Source organism: Galeopterus variegatus, unplaced genomic scaffold (genome assembly GCF_000696425.1).
Source record: "Galeopterus variegatus unplaced genomic scaffold, G_variegatus-3.0.2 Scaffold254, whole genome shotgun sequence".
Taxonomy (NCBI): Eukaryota; Metazoa; Chordata; class Mammalia; order Dermoptera; family Cynocephalidae; genus Galeopterus; species Galeopterus variegatus.
The window spans coordinates 335,564-352,867 of record NW_007726365.1 but is presented as its reverse complement, the minus strand read 5'-3'; the positions used below and the strand labels follow the sequence as shown (position 1 = coordinate 352,867).

Here is a 17,304-nt window from a genome sequence, read left to right as displayed (position 1 = left end):
TAATAGGATTTCCTGCCCTTTTAACAGTCACAGTGGGGGACAGGTTTCTAATACCTAAAACTTGGGGGACACAATTCAAGCTTCAGGGGGTTTTGGGGGGACATAGTTCAATCCACTATAATATGTATGTGTGTATTATATGGTGATCAGTCCTGTGGAGAAAAATAAAGAAGGGAAGGGGGAAAGGGGCTGCTTTTCTGGAGTACTTGGGTGTTTTACTTAAAATTTTAGCTATTTATTGATTTTTGAGTGGATAATACACTCACATGGTTCAAAAGTCAAAATACCATGGAAACATCAAATACCGGTTAGAAGTTGTTCTCTCACCCTGTCTCTGTTCACCCCATTCTTTCCATACATAACCATTTTATTAGTTTCTTGTACAGTCCTCCAGTGTTTCTCATTTATTTCTAAGCAAATAGAGTCTTATTTCCCCTCTTCTTACACAAAAGGTGATGCACTTTCACATATGCTTGAGTTTTTCACTTAACAATATGTCCTGGAGATCTTTCCATATCGATAACTAAAGAGCATTCTTTTTTTTTTTTTTTTCTTTTTAAATCACCACATGTTATTAGAGTCTGTGAATCTATCATAGTTTTTTTTATATAGCCAGTCTTCAGGAAAGTTTCAAAGAGAAGTTAACATTTGAGCAAAGACTTGAAGTTGGTGCAGACACAAGCTATGTGGCTTCCTGGGGGAAGGGTGATGTAGGCAGAGGGGACTGCCAGTGCAAAGGCGAGAGGCTGGAGCATGACTGGCATGCCAGCTTGAGGGCTTTGGTCTAAATGAGATGGGGAGATATGGGTAGAGTTTTGAGCAGAGAAGTGGCATGATATGACTTACGTTTTGAAAGGCTCACTCTGGCTTCTCTTTTGAGAATAAACTGAGAGAGATTAGTTTGGTGACTATAAACCAGGTGAGAAATGAAAGGCCTGTGGGTGACTCTTTCTATAATCCAAGCAAGAGATGATGATGATAGAGGCAGTGATAAATAGTTGTATTCTGGGTGTATTTTTAAGGTAGAGCCAGTGGGATTTGTTCATGTGGGTTTTGAGAGAAAGCAAAAAGGTAAGATTCCAATGTTTTTGGCCTGAATGACTAGAAGGACAGTGTTGCTAATTACTAAGTGGTGAAGACTGAGGCAAGAACAGGTTTAGGAGGAAAGATGAAGAATTTTGTCTTAGATCTGTTGAGAGGAGATGCTATTAGCCACCCAAGTGGAGACATCAAGTGAGCAGGGATTGGATATTAGTCTTGAGTTCAGGGGAAGGTTCTGGGCTGGAGATCTAAATTTGGGAGTCCAATAGCATATGGATAGTATGGCTGCTAGTTGGAATGAGATTATCAAGGGAGTGAGTACATAGGGATAAGAAAAGAGGAACAAGTATTAAGCCCTGGCATATTTCAACATTTAGAAGTTAGGAAGATGAAGAGGAGCCAGCAAAGAAGGATGAAGAGTATCAGTTCAAGTTGTAGATTGAAAACCAGAAGAGTGAGCTGTCCTGGAAACTAAGGCAAGAGAGAATGAACGACTACGTCAAAAAGGTCAAGTAAAACAATAAATGACAATTGGCCATGGTTTCAACAACTTGGAGCTTATTGGTAACTTTGATGAGGGACCAAATCCTGCCTGGAGGGGGACCAGGAAAGAATGGGGGAGAGGATAGAAATTGGAGAGCGTGGGTATAGAAAACTCTTTCAAGGAGGGTTGCTGTAAAGAACAGCAGAGAAACAAGGTGGTGCCTAGAGGTAAATAAAGAAAGAAAAATAATTGATGTGTAGGGCAGAGAGGGGAGAATTGCTGGAGCAGTAAACTTGCATAGGCAAAAGTGAGTAGCACGTGGAGCATGAGTCAAGAGATTGGCATTAGATGGAAGTGTGCACAGTGAAGGGACAACAGCTGACAGTGTGGATGGAGAGGAAGTGTCTGAGCTGAATAAGACAGAATGTGTGAAATAGAGATCGAGTAGAGCAGGGGAGTCAATGGATTAGGGAAATGTATAATTGCTGAGCAGCACTAAGAGCCCATGCTAGCTTATTAACTTAGAGCTCATGACCTTACAGTGAGACCAGTCAGGATGGTGGCATGTTTTTTCTTTAGCCGCTTTTAGCTGCTTGGATGCAGGTGCAGAGTGGGTGGAGAGTTGGCTTAACCAGGATTGTGTTGTGTGTGGCTAATACAATAACGTGGGAAAAGAATAAGGGAGTTAAAGTTGTATGCAAGGAAGATATAACAATAAGTCATGGAATCTAAACTATGCAGCAGGAAATGCTGGTGTGAGGGGGTTTGGGTCAATGAAAAGGTGGTAGGCTCAGTGGAATTAGGTGCTGGTGTGAAAGGATTTTTGGAGTCAAGTTTCTAAAGGTAGTGAACTGAAAGATTAGGAGGTGGTCGGTCAGAGAATGGTGTGCTTGAAACTGAGACAGGGGAAGGGATGCAGTTAATGACAATGACAAGGTTTTAGAGCACAATCTACAAGGTCTACTAGAGTGTTGACTGGGGTTAAGAAGAGTGACTAGGGGTCTGTAGATGACTGACAAAAGGAAGAGTGATGGATGGATAGTCTGATACCATGAGATTAAAAGCTAGGCTTTTTCGTTGAGAGGAAGTAGGGAGATTTCTCCACATTGTATGGCAATGGCTCTACTCAATGTGTGAGACATCCTGAGGGGTAGCTCTTGATCCCCAGGCAATACAGCTAGCACTTTGGTGATATGTTAGTCACCAGATGTACAATTTTGACTATTTTGATGGCAGTAATGGGTTTGTGAACTGTATTCTCTGACAGTGATACCAGCAGAGCCACATGTTGGTTTCAGGTTGTTTCTGGCGATTTGCTTCCATTGAATTGCTTGATCTGAAACATTAAAGGCCAGATTTGTCATATTGCTTAAATTCAGAGTCAAGATGTTGTGCCTCCTTTTGGAAGGTGAGGCTGTAAGCTCTTCACACAGACTAGGTTTACCACATCTGGTCCTAGATGAAGGTGTGAAGAAGTATGTTTTTAAAGGTGAGGTTTAAGGGTGTTTGTTGTCATTATTGTTTAACTAGATTCCCTTTCTTTGTCTTTAAAATTGAAGCTGTAGGCAGGTCAATTATTTTTGTTTCAACACAGGATTTTATACTTAAGAAAAAGTAATCTACCTATTTTTAATTTTAAAAATTTTTTAGTTTTTTTTATTTTGACTTCTCAATATACATTATAGTTGATTTTCATGACCCTTTACCCATTCCTCTTTCCCTGATGATTATTTATTATTATTATTATTATTATTTTTAAATTGACACAAGATAATTGCACATATTTATGGGGCACAGAGTTATGTTTCAATACATGTATACAACATGTGATGTCTATCTACTTATATAAAGAATTGCTTCATCTGTTTTCTAACCATCTAGGTATGAAAATACACAGGTAGATATATCAATTAGTTTTCAGTGCAGGACAGAGAAATTCCTTTCTGAGTGGAGAGAATTTGCTGCCTACAGAATCTGTTGAAAGGGCTGAAGGAGTAAAATCAGGGAGCTGTCCCTGGACTGCTGAGTTTAGGTGCACAGCACCATAAATGTGATCCAGAGGTTAGGAAACTACTGCCACTGCTGCTGCTGCCACAGCTGCCTCTCAGGCCCATGAAGCCAGTCCCTAGAAACCAGAACACTGAGGCTGGGTGCTGAATTGCCCCTAAAACTTAATTCACATTCTAATGATTGACTTTCAGCAACAGAAAGATGGGCTCTACTCCTGCCTTCCACGTCTTACCAAGTGCATCTATTGGTCGAACTGAATTTATGTCCAGAACTGTAGCTGCAAGGGAGTCCAGAAATGTAGTTTTAGCTCTTCATCCTCACCTCCTAGAAGAAGGATGGAATGCAGATTGAAAGATTAATCTATAATACCTACCGAACTAGATTTGGTTGAAATCCTTGAACAACAAACACGACTTAGTTAAAAGTTCTATAAAACAAAATCAAATTTCACTCTTCAAGCAGCATACATTTTACTTCATGCCCCATTTGGAAATAGTAATGACTTCTCCTTGATGTTTATTATAATGGAATTTGACTTATAACAAAGAAAGGTATCTCACTGATATGGATAGTTCTGATTGTGTGAATGTGTTAGTTCAGAAAAGGCTTCAAAGTCTCATTGCTGTAGGTTAATTTTAATGAAGAGAAAGCAAAATAATTCTGACTTTGCTAACTACCCTTTTTGTCCCTTTTGGGAATTTAGATCCATAATTTATGCATAGTCCTCATTTTAGTATCTCTGTGTAGGCTGCACTCTTTCCAGAGGATTCTTTCACATTCTGTCTTGAGTATCTTAGGAATGGCTTTTATAGAGTTCTGTCAAAATTTTTGGTATAGATTTTTTCCCCCTCTCTCCTTCTGTCAAAATTCATTTTAGTGGAAGAGAGACCTTTCCCTGAGTTATCTAGAATCAAATAGGAAAAGAGAAAGGACCATACCTTTAATTTTCAGATTATCAGTTGAAGTGCTGCATTCTAACAGCAGAAATCTCACTTATAAATTGATAAAGAGGGTTATATGACAATGATTTGGTGCTTCCTGTCCTCCAATATGTGAAGCTTACCAGAGTTTTCTTTGGGTTTTTGAGGTTGTCTGAATTGTTTTAAGATGGCTAGTATAATCTGTGTGCGAGTATACACTTTGGAAGCCCTAAGAGACATGTGTATCACATATATATTAAGGTTTTGAAGACTCAGTAGACTTCTTTAACAAAATAAATACTTTACAGTGACTAAATTACATTATTTTTTCATTTTCTATAGTGAAACAATCATGTTTCTTCATGAAATATTTCATCAAGGACTAAAGGCAAGGATTGCAAACTGGCCTACTTTAATTTTAGGTAAGTGAATTCTTGGAAGACTTAAGATTTTATCTTAGAATGGCTTCAATTAGAGTAAAATAACTTCTACATTATTCAGCCTAAGCTCTCTGGATTTCCCTGTTGACCTGTGAGCCTCCTCAGCCACAGGGAATCTGTTTCATAGCCCTTTGAGTTCTTTGGGCTCTGTCTCAGCAGTTTTGTTTTGACTCTTTCCCTTGGCCTGTCATAGTTCATGTGGGGCTGGAGTCAAGTTCAGGCATCAGGACCAGGGCCCATGTGAATGTGACACCTGGTGCTGGGAGCCACTCTTTGCTATTCCCATTATGTGTAGATAATTGTTCAAGCACCAAGGTCCACAGCCATGCCTACTTCTTTTTTCCAGCTGATCTGTTTGATATTTTGCTTCCCATGCTGAACATTTATCAAGAATTTGTGCGTAATCACCAGTACAGCCTCCAAGTTCTTGCCAATTGTAAGCAAAACAGAGATTTTGACAAACTCTTAAAACAGTATGAAGCCAACCCTGCCTGTGAGGGAAGGATGCTGGAAACATTCTTGACTTATCCAATGTTTCAGGTAAGTCACTTGGGGTGCATTTTATGTCATTGGTTCCAGCTCAATGTCACTGATACCTACTGTGACCAGAATGAGATGTGTGAGTATGCCCTGTGAGGGACTGTGGCACAGGTGCATCATCTGTAGTTTTCTTGAACTTGACCCTGAGATAAACAAATATTATGCCACACATTCTCTCTTGGTCTAGTCTATGTAAGAAAACCGGACATTTTGAAGAAAATGATTCTGGAATGATTTTTTTGAAAATCAGCACAATTTTCTCCTTACAGAAAGATTCCACACAGCCCTCTTTCAGAGAGTCTCCTCCTCCAGCATGTTTAAAAATATTATCAGGTTTACAGAAATAGGATTCTGTGCAAATGTTCCAGTTTATGCTGGTTGCATAAAAGGTTCTTGGGGTCTGCAGTGACTGCCGGGAAGCTCTGTTTTCCATTCCATCCTCCTGCCCTGTCATGATTGCTGTTAAGTTTCCCTTGGCTGGAGCTCTGGAGAACAAAAGGAAAACCTCCCTAGTCACAAAGGCTGTGGAGACTTAGGAATCAGAAGGCACTGGCTGGACCTGGGGACTCTTGGCACATAGTGAAGTTGCCACAATGAGGCTGGGCCTTGTCCTGATGTTCACTTTTTTGGGACTAGAGCAACCCAAGGGATCAAGTGCATTCTTTCCAGCATCTAGGGCTTTACCATTAAGAGCTGTGTAGTGAGAACCACAGAAGCCAAAATGTGTATCAGATCTCCTGTTCTTTTGAAAAGTGTCAAATCTGTTCTTTTGGAAAGGCATCGAGTGTTCCCGTTGTGGAATTTATGGGGCTTCTGGCCAGGCCTCCAAATTGTCATGTGGTAAACCAATTCTGATAATCATGTGTGTTATGGTTACTGTGGAGCTGTGGAGCCCTTTGTCCTCCTGAACAGGCTTCTCTGACCCCAGCTAATCATTTTGTAGCCTCAGAAAAAAATGTGGCTGTGGTTCATAATTGTTTGTCTTAAAGTTTGTCAGCACTGCTCGAAATACTGGAAGTCACTGTAGAAGTTTAGTAAGATTTTTAAAAACCAAAAGGATGCATTTGAAACCACTTAAGTATAGTGTAACTTTATAATGTTATTGTTTTTTCCATGGAACTGAATTGTTTGAACTCTTTGCCTCTCTGAGGAAATATTCCACAAAAAAATTTTCAAACTTTTTTTTGCTACATACATACTTGAAATTTAAGATTTTATTCACAGTGTAACTAATATATTTTATATATTGTAAAGTTCTTTTGAGATTTTATTTAAATTTTTGGCAATTACCTCTAGCTTATGATTTAATACCCCAGATTGTATCTGTTCAGCAGTCTCAAGTTAGGTGACTCTACAAAGGTAGAGCTGTGAAGGACACACAGAACATTCAGAGAGAGACTAGCTCCCTTTTGGACAGCCTGCTAAGGTGTTTCCAAGTGCTACTTAATTCACTCTTGGTTTGATTCTCTTGATGTTTTAAATGTGAGAACTGCACTTGGACTGCAAATGAGGTGTCTAAATGCAACTGAATGTAGGGTCTTGGAAGGTCTTTGGATTTCTTAAAAATACTGGGATATTATCCACCAACCTTCTCCCCCACCCTCCGCATCCCCTGAAGTTTAAGCCCCATAGCAATGACTAAGCATTTTGATTGACCCCAAGGAATTCCCATAACGTTAGAATCTTTAGGAGATTCTGGGAATCTTTAGGAGACCTGATGTCTCACTCCCCCTTCAGTCATAGCATTGGGGAGAATAATTGAACTAATCTAAATCTCCATTTTTTAATCTCTAAATTGTGACAGTTGAGTTTTAATTATCTCCAAACGCTCTAGCTCTGACTCTGATCCCAGGGGGATTAGCCCGGTGTGACCGTTTGGGTTGGGTGACTAATGTGGTGTTTGTTGTAAGGAGCCTGGTGTTAGTCTAGGGCCCTCCCCCCCAAGCCTGTGGTAACTTCAACCCTAGAGCTGAGTTGGAGGGTCAACTGTTGAAGTTCCCTGGCTTCCTCCAGACCAGGGCAACCAGTTTGTGAGAACTGTTGTTATGGGAGAAGCCTCACACTTAAAGAATTTAGCCAGAATTGGTCCAACTGCAAGAAATGAGCAAACTGAGAGTACTAAGTTGTCTTCATTTGCTTTGCCATGACTATTTTGAATAGACCAAGATGAGAAATCATTAAAGTTTGCTGCCCAGAGGCCTTGTGCTCTTTGGTGTTTCTCCTCTGTTGTCTTCACTTGGCGTTTTCTCTAGGAGTAAGCATTTGAAGCATATGGGGGGAAATTGCCCTTTCTAGAAGCTTGGAGGCTTTTTCTTACTAGGTTTATCCTATCCTTCTTACTCCCTTGTGGCCCTTTCATTAATGATGTGAAGTAGTCACGAAGGCAGTTTCTCCCGGAGAACGTCTGGGCTGTATCTACTCCCTCTGCGTACACTGTATCAGCAGTGGTACCTCCACACTTCCGCCCCGCTCCTGTGTAGGGCTGACCACCTCACCATGAGGCCAGGGCACTGCACTTTTTCAGCTGTAGAGCAGCAATGGAAGAGGTGACCCTAGTTCATACTACCAAGGGGCCTCTGACCCAAACTTCTTCTTAAGCCTAGATATGGGGGCAGAGGTTGGTGCAGGGGCAAAGGGAGGAGGAGAGGTGATTGGAAACTTTTAGCCTGTGTATGTGCAGAAGAGAGAAGGTGATTGTATTCTGCCTCCTTCTGCGCCCTTTGTTGCGTAAGTCAATTGCTGCTGTTATTGAGCTGTGTTGTACTGTGGAATCATGAAAGAATTGTAGTATTTAGAAGGTACAGTGAAATTATCCCCAATTGAACTATCAGACCAGTAAGTCCAAGTCTTACCAAGAAATTTGTTATGGAAAATAAATGTAGTCATTAACATAATTTTTATTTAGCAAAGCCAGTGGCTTGGCTGGTTCTATTTCAGTTGGCTTCAGCTGCTCATCTATTCGTGTGGATATGTACATGTTAAAAGTCCACAGGTAAGCCCATTCTGCTCCTGGCAAGAACAGAGCTGTTAGATGTTCTCCAGAAACGAGCCACTTGCTGCTCTATCCTGCTATTTACTGTAATTGGAGAGCCAGCTAATTAATGTCTATAAGGTGATAAGTATTTGTTCCGTAGTTGAAAGCAGAATGATTCATTTAAAAGTTACTATGATTCTTGGTTTTTTGAGAACAGATTCATGATCAGCTCTTGAGTGTACAGTTGAGCTCTTCAGAGGGCCATCCACTTCTCTGCAGGACTTCCTTTGCCTGCTGTTTGGCAGTTTTTAGCACTTGTTTGTTCTCCTGCCAGAAAGTGGAAAGGGCCAGTTACTGAATTAAAATCTACCTACTTGAATCTTAGCTCTTTAAAATAGATTTAATTAATGGAGGAGGATCATGAAGCTATTGACTAAGCTTAGTTTCATGGGTTTTCAGTGCATTAGAAGTAGTCAGGCTCTCCCACTCCTGCCACCTTTGTTGTGGAAAATTGAGTACATGAGCTGTTGATGCCTTGATTTTCTTGTGGAACTACTGACTTAGAAGCAAACTTTCATTGGTCATGGGATTGTGCCAACAAAAGGGTTATTTGAAAGCACGTTTATCCCATGAGACTTCACCAAGTGGAACAGCCCTAAAGACTGTTTTAGTGAAGGCTATGGGATGAAGAGGCAGAAAGCTTCCTCCATATATCCTACAGAGGGAGGGGTCTCCCTTGTCCCACCCTCCTATGACTAAGGGGTCTATCTGTGCTTCCTGAAACCTTGACTTGGTTATGTTCCCTAGCATGTGATCCTAGAGCATGAGCTGCAGTTCGATGTCTGTGCTGATGGTGGTTGCTGTCCGTGCATAGTGCATAAATGCCGGCATTCAATAAATATTAGTAAACAGCTCTGTGAAGACCACCACCCACATGAGAGCAGAGGCAGATCCACAGACAGAGCTGCCAACCCCTCAGGACAGATGCAATGAGATACACGCAGGGCTTGGCAAGCTGTTTTACTTCCTTCATTCTCAAAGTTCCTTTCTAGTGCTGAGTCAGAACCTGCCCCACCCCCCTGCAAAAGAGACCCCCTGGGATTGGCTCTTAGGCGAGGCAGGTAGTGCACGGGTCAGAGCCAGGCTCATAGCTGGCTCTGCCATTTACTGTGAGGTCACGTTGGGCAAGTCATCAAACCTCTTCACACTTTACTTCCTTATCTGTAAGACGGAGAAGTAAGCTTATATTGCTGGAGGACTGGACGCATGTGCAAAACCTAGAGCACCTGGTCTGACCCACAGTGGAAGTTGTTGGGCAAGTCATCAAACCTCTTCACACTTTACTTCCTTATCTGTAAGACGGAGAAGTAAGCTTATGTTGCTGGAGGACTGGACGCATGTGCAAAACCTAGAGCACCTGGTCTGACCCACAGTGGAAGTGTTATGGCAGCTGTTGTTCAACATGTTATTGTTTAAATTAAATCCACAGTCCTTACTTTTTAAAAATCTCTGTGGGGCTGGCTGGTTATCTCAGTCAGTTGGCTATAGCATGGTGTTATAACACCAAGGTCTAGGGTTTGGATCCCTGTACCAGCTAGCCACCAAAAAAAAAAAAAAAAGATAAAAATCTCTATGTTATAAGCCAGCAAAAAAATAAGTATGTTAAATCACTATAACTTGGGCTAAATCTCTACTATGGCCTTCATATGGCCTTCATATGGTTAGTGGACTTTCTGCCTTTGATAGAATTCTGATAGTTTGTTCATAAACAAAAGTACAAATAAGTAAACTAATTAAACCATACTTTTTATAGCTAGGGAATGAATTGAGATAAAATAGGATCAGAGGGGGCCGGCCTGGTGGCGCACTGGAGAATGTGCTGCTTGGGAGCGCGGCGGCGCTCGCGCCAAGGGTTCGGATCCCATGTGGAGACTGGTTCCTGCTCACTGGCTGAGCGCGGTGTGGGCACAACACCGAGGGTTGCGATCCCGTTGCTGGTCCCCAGTATGGGTGCGACACCGAGTGTTGCGATCCCGTTACCGGTCAGTAAAAAAAAAGACAAAAAGGAAAAAAAAAAAAAGGGATCAGAGGGCACTAAGGGTGAACGTATCTTCTTCCAAGTTTTAATTCTTAAAGAGAACATAGAGTATGACTGTCAATTTTTAAAAAATTTTGTAAATGGACAAATGTATCTAAAATACAGACTTAGATGTCTTGATAATAGCTGTTTCTGTATCCCTATGAACCAGCTTTCAAAAACTATGATTCAAATATGTGTGATTATGTAAAAAAATGAAAGATACTATCAATAGTTTCTTTGTGCCATAATGCTTCATTTACTACTACCTTTTCTTGTGTTCTTGGTGAAATCTTTTTCTGGTGTGTGTCAAGTTTAAAGCATAGTTCATTTTATATATATTTCTTAGAAAAATTTGTAAAACAATCAAAACTGTAAGAGTAGAGATGAGTTTCTCAAAGTGATGATGGCATGTAGAGAATGTCCCCATGTCACCCCTCGCACCTCTTGCTCAAGTCAGCCTTTTTTTGCATCTAGATCCCCAGGTATATTATTACACTGCATGAACTCCTGGCTCACACACCCCATGAGCATGTGGAGAGGAAAAGTCTGGAGTTTGCTAAATCAAAGCTGGAGGAACTGTCCAGGTACGCAGAGAACTTATAACAAAGGCTTGGGATGGGAACACAGCAAGTGAGTCTCTTATGGAAACCTAATATATATGTTTCAAGGAACAAGGAGCAAAACACAAATCCAGCTTCTCAGATTCTACTTAAAGTTAAATGCTAGTTCTCGAGATGATATAGAATCATCATTCATGTTCATTTTAACCAAGAAAAAAAAAATCTTTGAAACTGTTTTCATAGCATGTGAATTTATGTAACTGAGATTAAGTGTATTTTGGTTCGAGTTTGGAAATGTTCACATTTCTTTTAGCATAATACAAAAATGGCTTTCACATGCATTTTTGTATTCATATTTAGCAAGAGGCTAGAGAATGTACAGTTTGCATTTCTCAGTGACTTTTCATGGTTACAGGCACTTATTTACATCTGTGCTCCTTCAGCTTATATAGGATAAAGGTTGCTAATTTATTCCACCTCCAAGAAATGACATCCAAATTTCAATGAAGGGAGCTGTCCATAAAACAATACGTGCTTTCTTGCTCCATTTGAAAGCAAGCATTCCCAGGATACTTATTGATCGCCGATCCACTTACCATTTAGAATCATCAAGCACATTGACCTTGGTTTGGGTCATGACTTGTTGAAGCCTGGAGGTCCAGTCTGCTTCCCCTACAGCCCCAGTTAAATTGATACAAGTTCAAAACCGAGCTTCTCAGATGGAGCTCTTCTTTGCCTACCTGCTAGGGTAATAGCAAACCTCTCTACTGTGCTCCTGTCCGTGTTGTGTCTGGTAGGGTCATGCACGATGAAGTGAGCGACACTGAAAACATAAGGAAAAACCTCGCCATAGAAAGAATGATAGTGGAGGGTTGCGACATTTTGCTGGACACCAGTCAAACTTTCATCCGCCAAGGTAAGTCCTTGTTAACTGCACCCATGACCTATGGGATCTGTGCAACTGTCACATTATCTCTGGCAGACCGAGGGAAGCATCTGGAGCAGGCCTGGCTTAGCTGTGTGATTGGTGCTATTCTTGCAGGACGCCCCCTGCCTTGACCCAGGCTGAGGCTGAGGCCCACCCTTGTGCTGTTTCTTTTCAGGGTCCATGAAAAACAGCAGCACAATAATAGTAAAGCACGAATGGGACAGTAAATTACATTCTGACTGGACTCTCCTCCTCAGTGGACCAGACATCCTCTACAGCTCCAAGGAGGACAGGTCGGTCTGGCCGATTGGAGTGGCAGTGTCAGGTGGTGATGAAATCCAGGCCAAGGCCCAGGAGAAACTTGCGTTACTCAAATCCCTTTCACATAAGACCGGGGACAATGTCCGAAGTGAAAACAGCTGCCTCTTGTTCCCATTTTTCATCAGCACTTGTAGATCAGCCCCACATGATGTAATTTGATCAGCTGGTAACTCCAGTTGCCAAATAAAATGTCTCCTGATCGACCCCTGCCACGTTTTGGTAAATGATGAAGCTCTCATGTTTATGGAGTGTCCTTTGGGGGCATCATCCAGTAAATTAAGCTTTTGAAGAGCTGAAGATACTTGTGCTGGAAATCGTGGAGAAGCCACAGCCTGACAGTGCATATTCCTCCTTGGCTCTTATTCCAAAGTGCAAGAAGCAAACCACATCCTAAGTTATTTTTAAGTGCTTGGATATTCTTGGGAGATGATTCATGTGATTGATTTGGGACAATATATTGCACACGTTTATAATTTTGAATTTGGTGGGGAGTGGAACATACATTTGGAACTCGAATTAATTGTTAAAGTAGTCTCTGTTTATAATGTGCCAATATCCTTTGAAGATAACTGCATTGCCGTTACCTACCATAATGTGCTGCTTAATAGCTTTTTTTTTAACCTCATCAAACAAGACATTATTTGTGCTGTGCACATTAATTTTTGCACAGAATACTTAAAAAGTTTAACACATGCTGTTCTATTTTCCATTATTTATTTACAAGGAGAGAAACCACACATATGTTAGTTTGGGGTGTATGTTAGGAAATGATTCCTTTTCTCATTTTTGGCTTTAAAAATTCATTTTTCTTTACGTAATAGTGGAATATAATACTGACAACATCAGGCTTCATAATTCCCCCTCTATTCCTCTGCGTGGACTGTGTCCCCATATTGGCTTCCTGCTTGCCCAGCACTTGCTTGCTTCTGTGCCTTTACCTCTGCTGTCTGCAGTCTGGGGACTGGGAATGCCTTATCCATCTCCTTCGTGCCTATTGAAGGTCTGCTTGTCCTACGAGGCTCAGTTGCTTGCCCAGCACTTGCTTGCTTCTGTGCCTTTACCTCTGCTGTCTGCAGTCTGGGGATTGGGAATGCCTTATCCATCTCCTTCGTGCCTATTGAAGGTCTGCTTGTCCTACGAGGCTCAGATCAGATACATCTAAGGAGGCTTTTAACATTTCCTCCTTATTCTTCCCTTCTCTGCAGTTAGAATAGATTTACCTTCCTCTTTGTTTCCAAGGCATTTTGCTCCTGGCACATGTACTCCATCCTCTTGTGCATAGGAACTTGTCTGCATGCCTGTCTCTCCCAGCAATTGTAAGTGCTGAGGGGCAGCATTTGTGAATTCTGTCTGCCTCGCCTTGTCTAGCATGATACTTTCCATTACAGATACCTAAAAAATGGGCATTGAATTAAAGTGAATTGTTTGTTGAATCGCAATTATGATTGTAAGTTGTCTTACTTCGTGTTTTTCTTGTATCTGGAGTTCACTGAAAATGCCTAGTAACTGACTTGGGCTTTATAATACGTTTATATGGAAACAAAAGTTTCTATATGTAGCAAACAATTTCTGAAAAGACTGACTTGTGCTTTATAATACGTTTATATGGAAACAAAAGTTTCTATATGTAGCAAACAATTTCTGAAAAGACTCTTGATTGAAAGGTGTTATTACCTATAAACATTTCATATATTTCTAAAAACTTAGACTGTTTTGGTCTGAGTTTGTAAATCCTCCATGATGAAAAATGCTGGAAAGTCAAGTATATTGAATGTCATATTTTTTTCATTGCACTTGGAGAAAAAACAACCATGAACCACTTCTCCCTTTGATTCATGTCCATATGTTATTTATCCCTCGTTATGTACCACATGTTTAAGGCACTTCTGTGACCTATTAGTATTTCTGATGTTATAATTGCATTGATATTGATATAAAGATTTACCTTTCTACATGTTTGATTTGGTTAGTCTGTTTAGGAATTATGCAATAAAAATGGTTTCTAAAAATCATATTTTAATCTGAAAGTAGAAAGCAATACAATTACAGCCAATTTGGAAATTTTGAATTGTTTTGCTTTGGTTGCTGCTATTATCACTTTTACTAAATACCTTTAATAGTCTTTAAGACCCATTGATGTGTTTTTTAAATTATTTTTCTTTAAAATTCTGAGGGGTTTTAATTTCTATGAGATGGACTACAATTTATCTCTAATGATGTGCTAGTATTTGTGTTTATTACTTTTATTGATGATATGAGGCATATTTCAGTGTGCACGTGTGATTTCAACCTTATATGAATTTTTATTCTAAGAACTCAAGAAAATAAACTGTTCAGGTCATTTGAAAGGTCTCCGCAGAATAAGGGCATCAGTCACTCTTGAATGTTATTCGATGGGGATTTAGTGATTGAAATAACAGAAATGGATTATTATTGTTGTCAGTGGATTCCAATTATTAGATAGTCTGCTGAGTAGGATGCAAAGGACTATATCATAGCAATGATCTGATATTGTCATTTATTTTTCAAAGTCTATTAAAAGTTTGCTGAATAAATGTGTAAGTGTCAGAGGCAATAATAGGAAGACAGGATAACTGCATCTCTGAAGGTCAAGTCTTGTCTCCTGTACTTCTTTGCTGTGTGATATTGCACAGTTTTACTTAACCTCTCTCTGCCTCTGTTTCCTCTCCTTAAATTGGAGTTAATAGTAGTATCTATCTTTTAGGATTGTTGTGAAGATTAAATGAGCTAGTGCTCACAAAAGCACTTAGACAGGTTATGACATAAACTTGGAAAACCAAGGTCCCAGTTTTGGAATAAGTTTCTATTTTCAATAACATAAAAAATATATAAATATTTATTAGAAGATAAAGGCACTCTAAATTAATACTTTGTTCAAAACTCATTATGCATCATCAACATTGTCTTTGTGGAAATGTAAATCAGGAAAATTAAATAAAGTTGACTGAATACAGAATAAAATGCTTTGAGAATGAGACATGGACCTCTCTGGTAACTTAATCATTCACAGAGCCTAAATCATGTGCTTTTAATGTACCAGTGTTCTATGAAATTGTAACATGGTATCTAGAAATACTTGTACCTTCTCAAATGCCTGACCCAATAATCTAGAAATTGCTCTTCGTTTTTTTTTCACTACTGAGTAGAATTAAGAATAAGGGCATTAGTCAATCTTGAATGCCTTTCCATGGGAACTTAGTGATTGAAACGACAGAAGTTTTGTTGTAAGTTGACCCTAATTATTATTATTAGGATGCAAAGGACCAGGCCAGAGCAATGGTCTGATACTGAGGAATTACTAATTTAATACTAGTATTTTCTCTAATTCATATTAACTAGAGAGGAATCTTTTCTTCCCTCACGGCTATGTTGAAACATTATGTCAAACATGAGATGAAATGTGAAAAAAACAACAACAACAACACTTAAATGCTTCTTCCAGATATGTTTATTTTACAAACCCAGCAATAGTGTTGCGATTTCTCACTTTCAATTCAGATGTATAGATTTCTGTGCATACCTCATGGACATAGTCTGCTACTTGAATATGAGGTGAACAGTTGTCGATTAAACATTTTAGTGTATGGTTGCCAAGGAAACATTTATTTTTTTACCTCCCTCTAAGTTGAAATGCACAGTAATTGCTAATCCATGAGCTGACAATGTATTCTGTCATTTCTGACTTAGAAAATCACTAAATTGCTAGAAACATTTACCAATGTATACATTATTATTGATTTTTCATAGCCTTTCTGAAAATGACTTCCAGATCCATTTGTCTGCCACAACATTTGTCTAAGCCCCAGTCTTTCCTTCAACCCTCACAAATCTGCCTGGGTAACTCACAACTACCCAGGGCAAATGGAACTTCCTGTCTTTTCCCATCTGTACCCTTTCCAAATTTTAATTCTTCTGTTGCTGAATCCACTGCCATCTCCTGGCTATGCCACTCACTTAAGTGTGACTGGGAGAGCTACTTAGTCTCAGGCCTCAGTTTTCCATCTGTGAAATGGGCAGGTTGAACCAGGTCCTCTGAACGGCCTTGTCTGGCTTTGGTTCCAGCCTCACGGTTCCCATGAGTGCAAGGCTTTTGCTGTGGGACTTGCTCTTCTACTTTCCTAGCCTTTCTGCCTTCTGCTCCCCACATACCTCCTCTACTCTTTGGATGGAATTCCTTGCTGCCCGGGCTGTCTGCTCCCACCGCCCTCACCTCCTTCCCTCAGTCCCCCCTTGCCCATCCCTTCACTGGGGTCAAGCCTCCTCGGGGCCCTTTGTTCCCCTGTCCCACACACTCCCACCAGGCTGCCTCCTTGCTATTCTTTAGGCCCAGAATAGCTGCCTACCCTGTGTCTGTCAAGCAGCCTACCTAAACACTCACTGAAATAGAGGGTGTGAGAGCCAGGCATGGAAACTCGGGTCCTTCACCACCCTACGAATCTTTTGATTTCTGTTAAAAAGTAAATGCAATTTGGGCTGGCTGGTTAGCTCACTTAGGAGAGCATGGTTCTGATAACACCAAGGTCAAGGGTTTGGATCCCCTCACCAGCCAGCTGCAAAAAAAAAAAAAAAGTAGATGCAATTTCATGTGTTAATGTGAACATATTGTGACTTCTAATCATAGGTTTATTGTCTTACGTATATACGCTCTTTATATAAAGGACTTCAGTGGGTTTTTCCCATTTATACAAGTTATCTTTGCTCATTAAAAAAATCAGGGAACCCGGAAAATCTAGGAAGAGGAAAATAAGGTTGCCTGCAATCTCATATCTTAGTGATGACCACTGTTAATATTTAATAGTTGAATATGCATTTATGAGAGACATATTGAGGCTCATATGGTTCTGTGTAAGGCTGCATTTGGGGCAGGTAGTGAATTAAACGAATATGAGAAATATTACTGGCTCAGGGCACTTCAGAACTCAGAACCAAGTGTTAGCAAGAATCTTTTTTAAGTACTTTTTTGGTTCAATATTTAACTTAGATTG

The 17,304-nt window shown here is 40.2% G+C and overlaps 1 protein-coding gene across 1 annotated transcript in view; it reads left to right on the top strand.

The window, feature by feature from the left end:
• Window positions 1-17,304, top strand: part of RASGRF2 (Ras protein-specific guanine nucleotide-releasing factor 2) — a 257,973-nt gene that overhangs the window by 114,812 nt on the left and 125,857 nt on the right. The window contains exons 6-9 of the mRNA XM_008566610.1: window positions 4,798-4,877; window positions 5,242-5,435; window positions 10,964-11,073; window positions 11,847-11,965. Of these exons, the coding sequence (XP_008564832.1) occupies window positions 4,798-4,877; window positions 5,242-5,435; window positions 10,964-11,073; window positions 11,847-11,965 (503 nt within the window). The remainder of the gene's footprint in view (window positions 1-4,797; window positions 4,878-5,241; window positions 5,436-10,963; window positions 11,074-11,846; window positions 11,966-17,304) is intronic.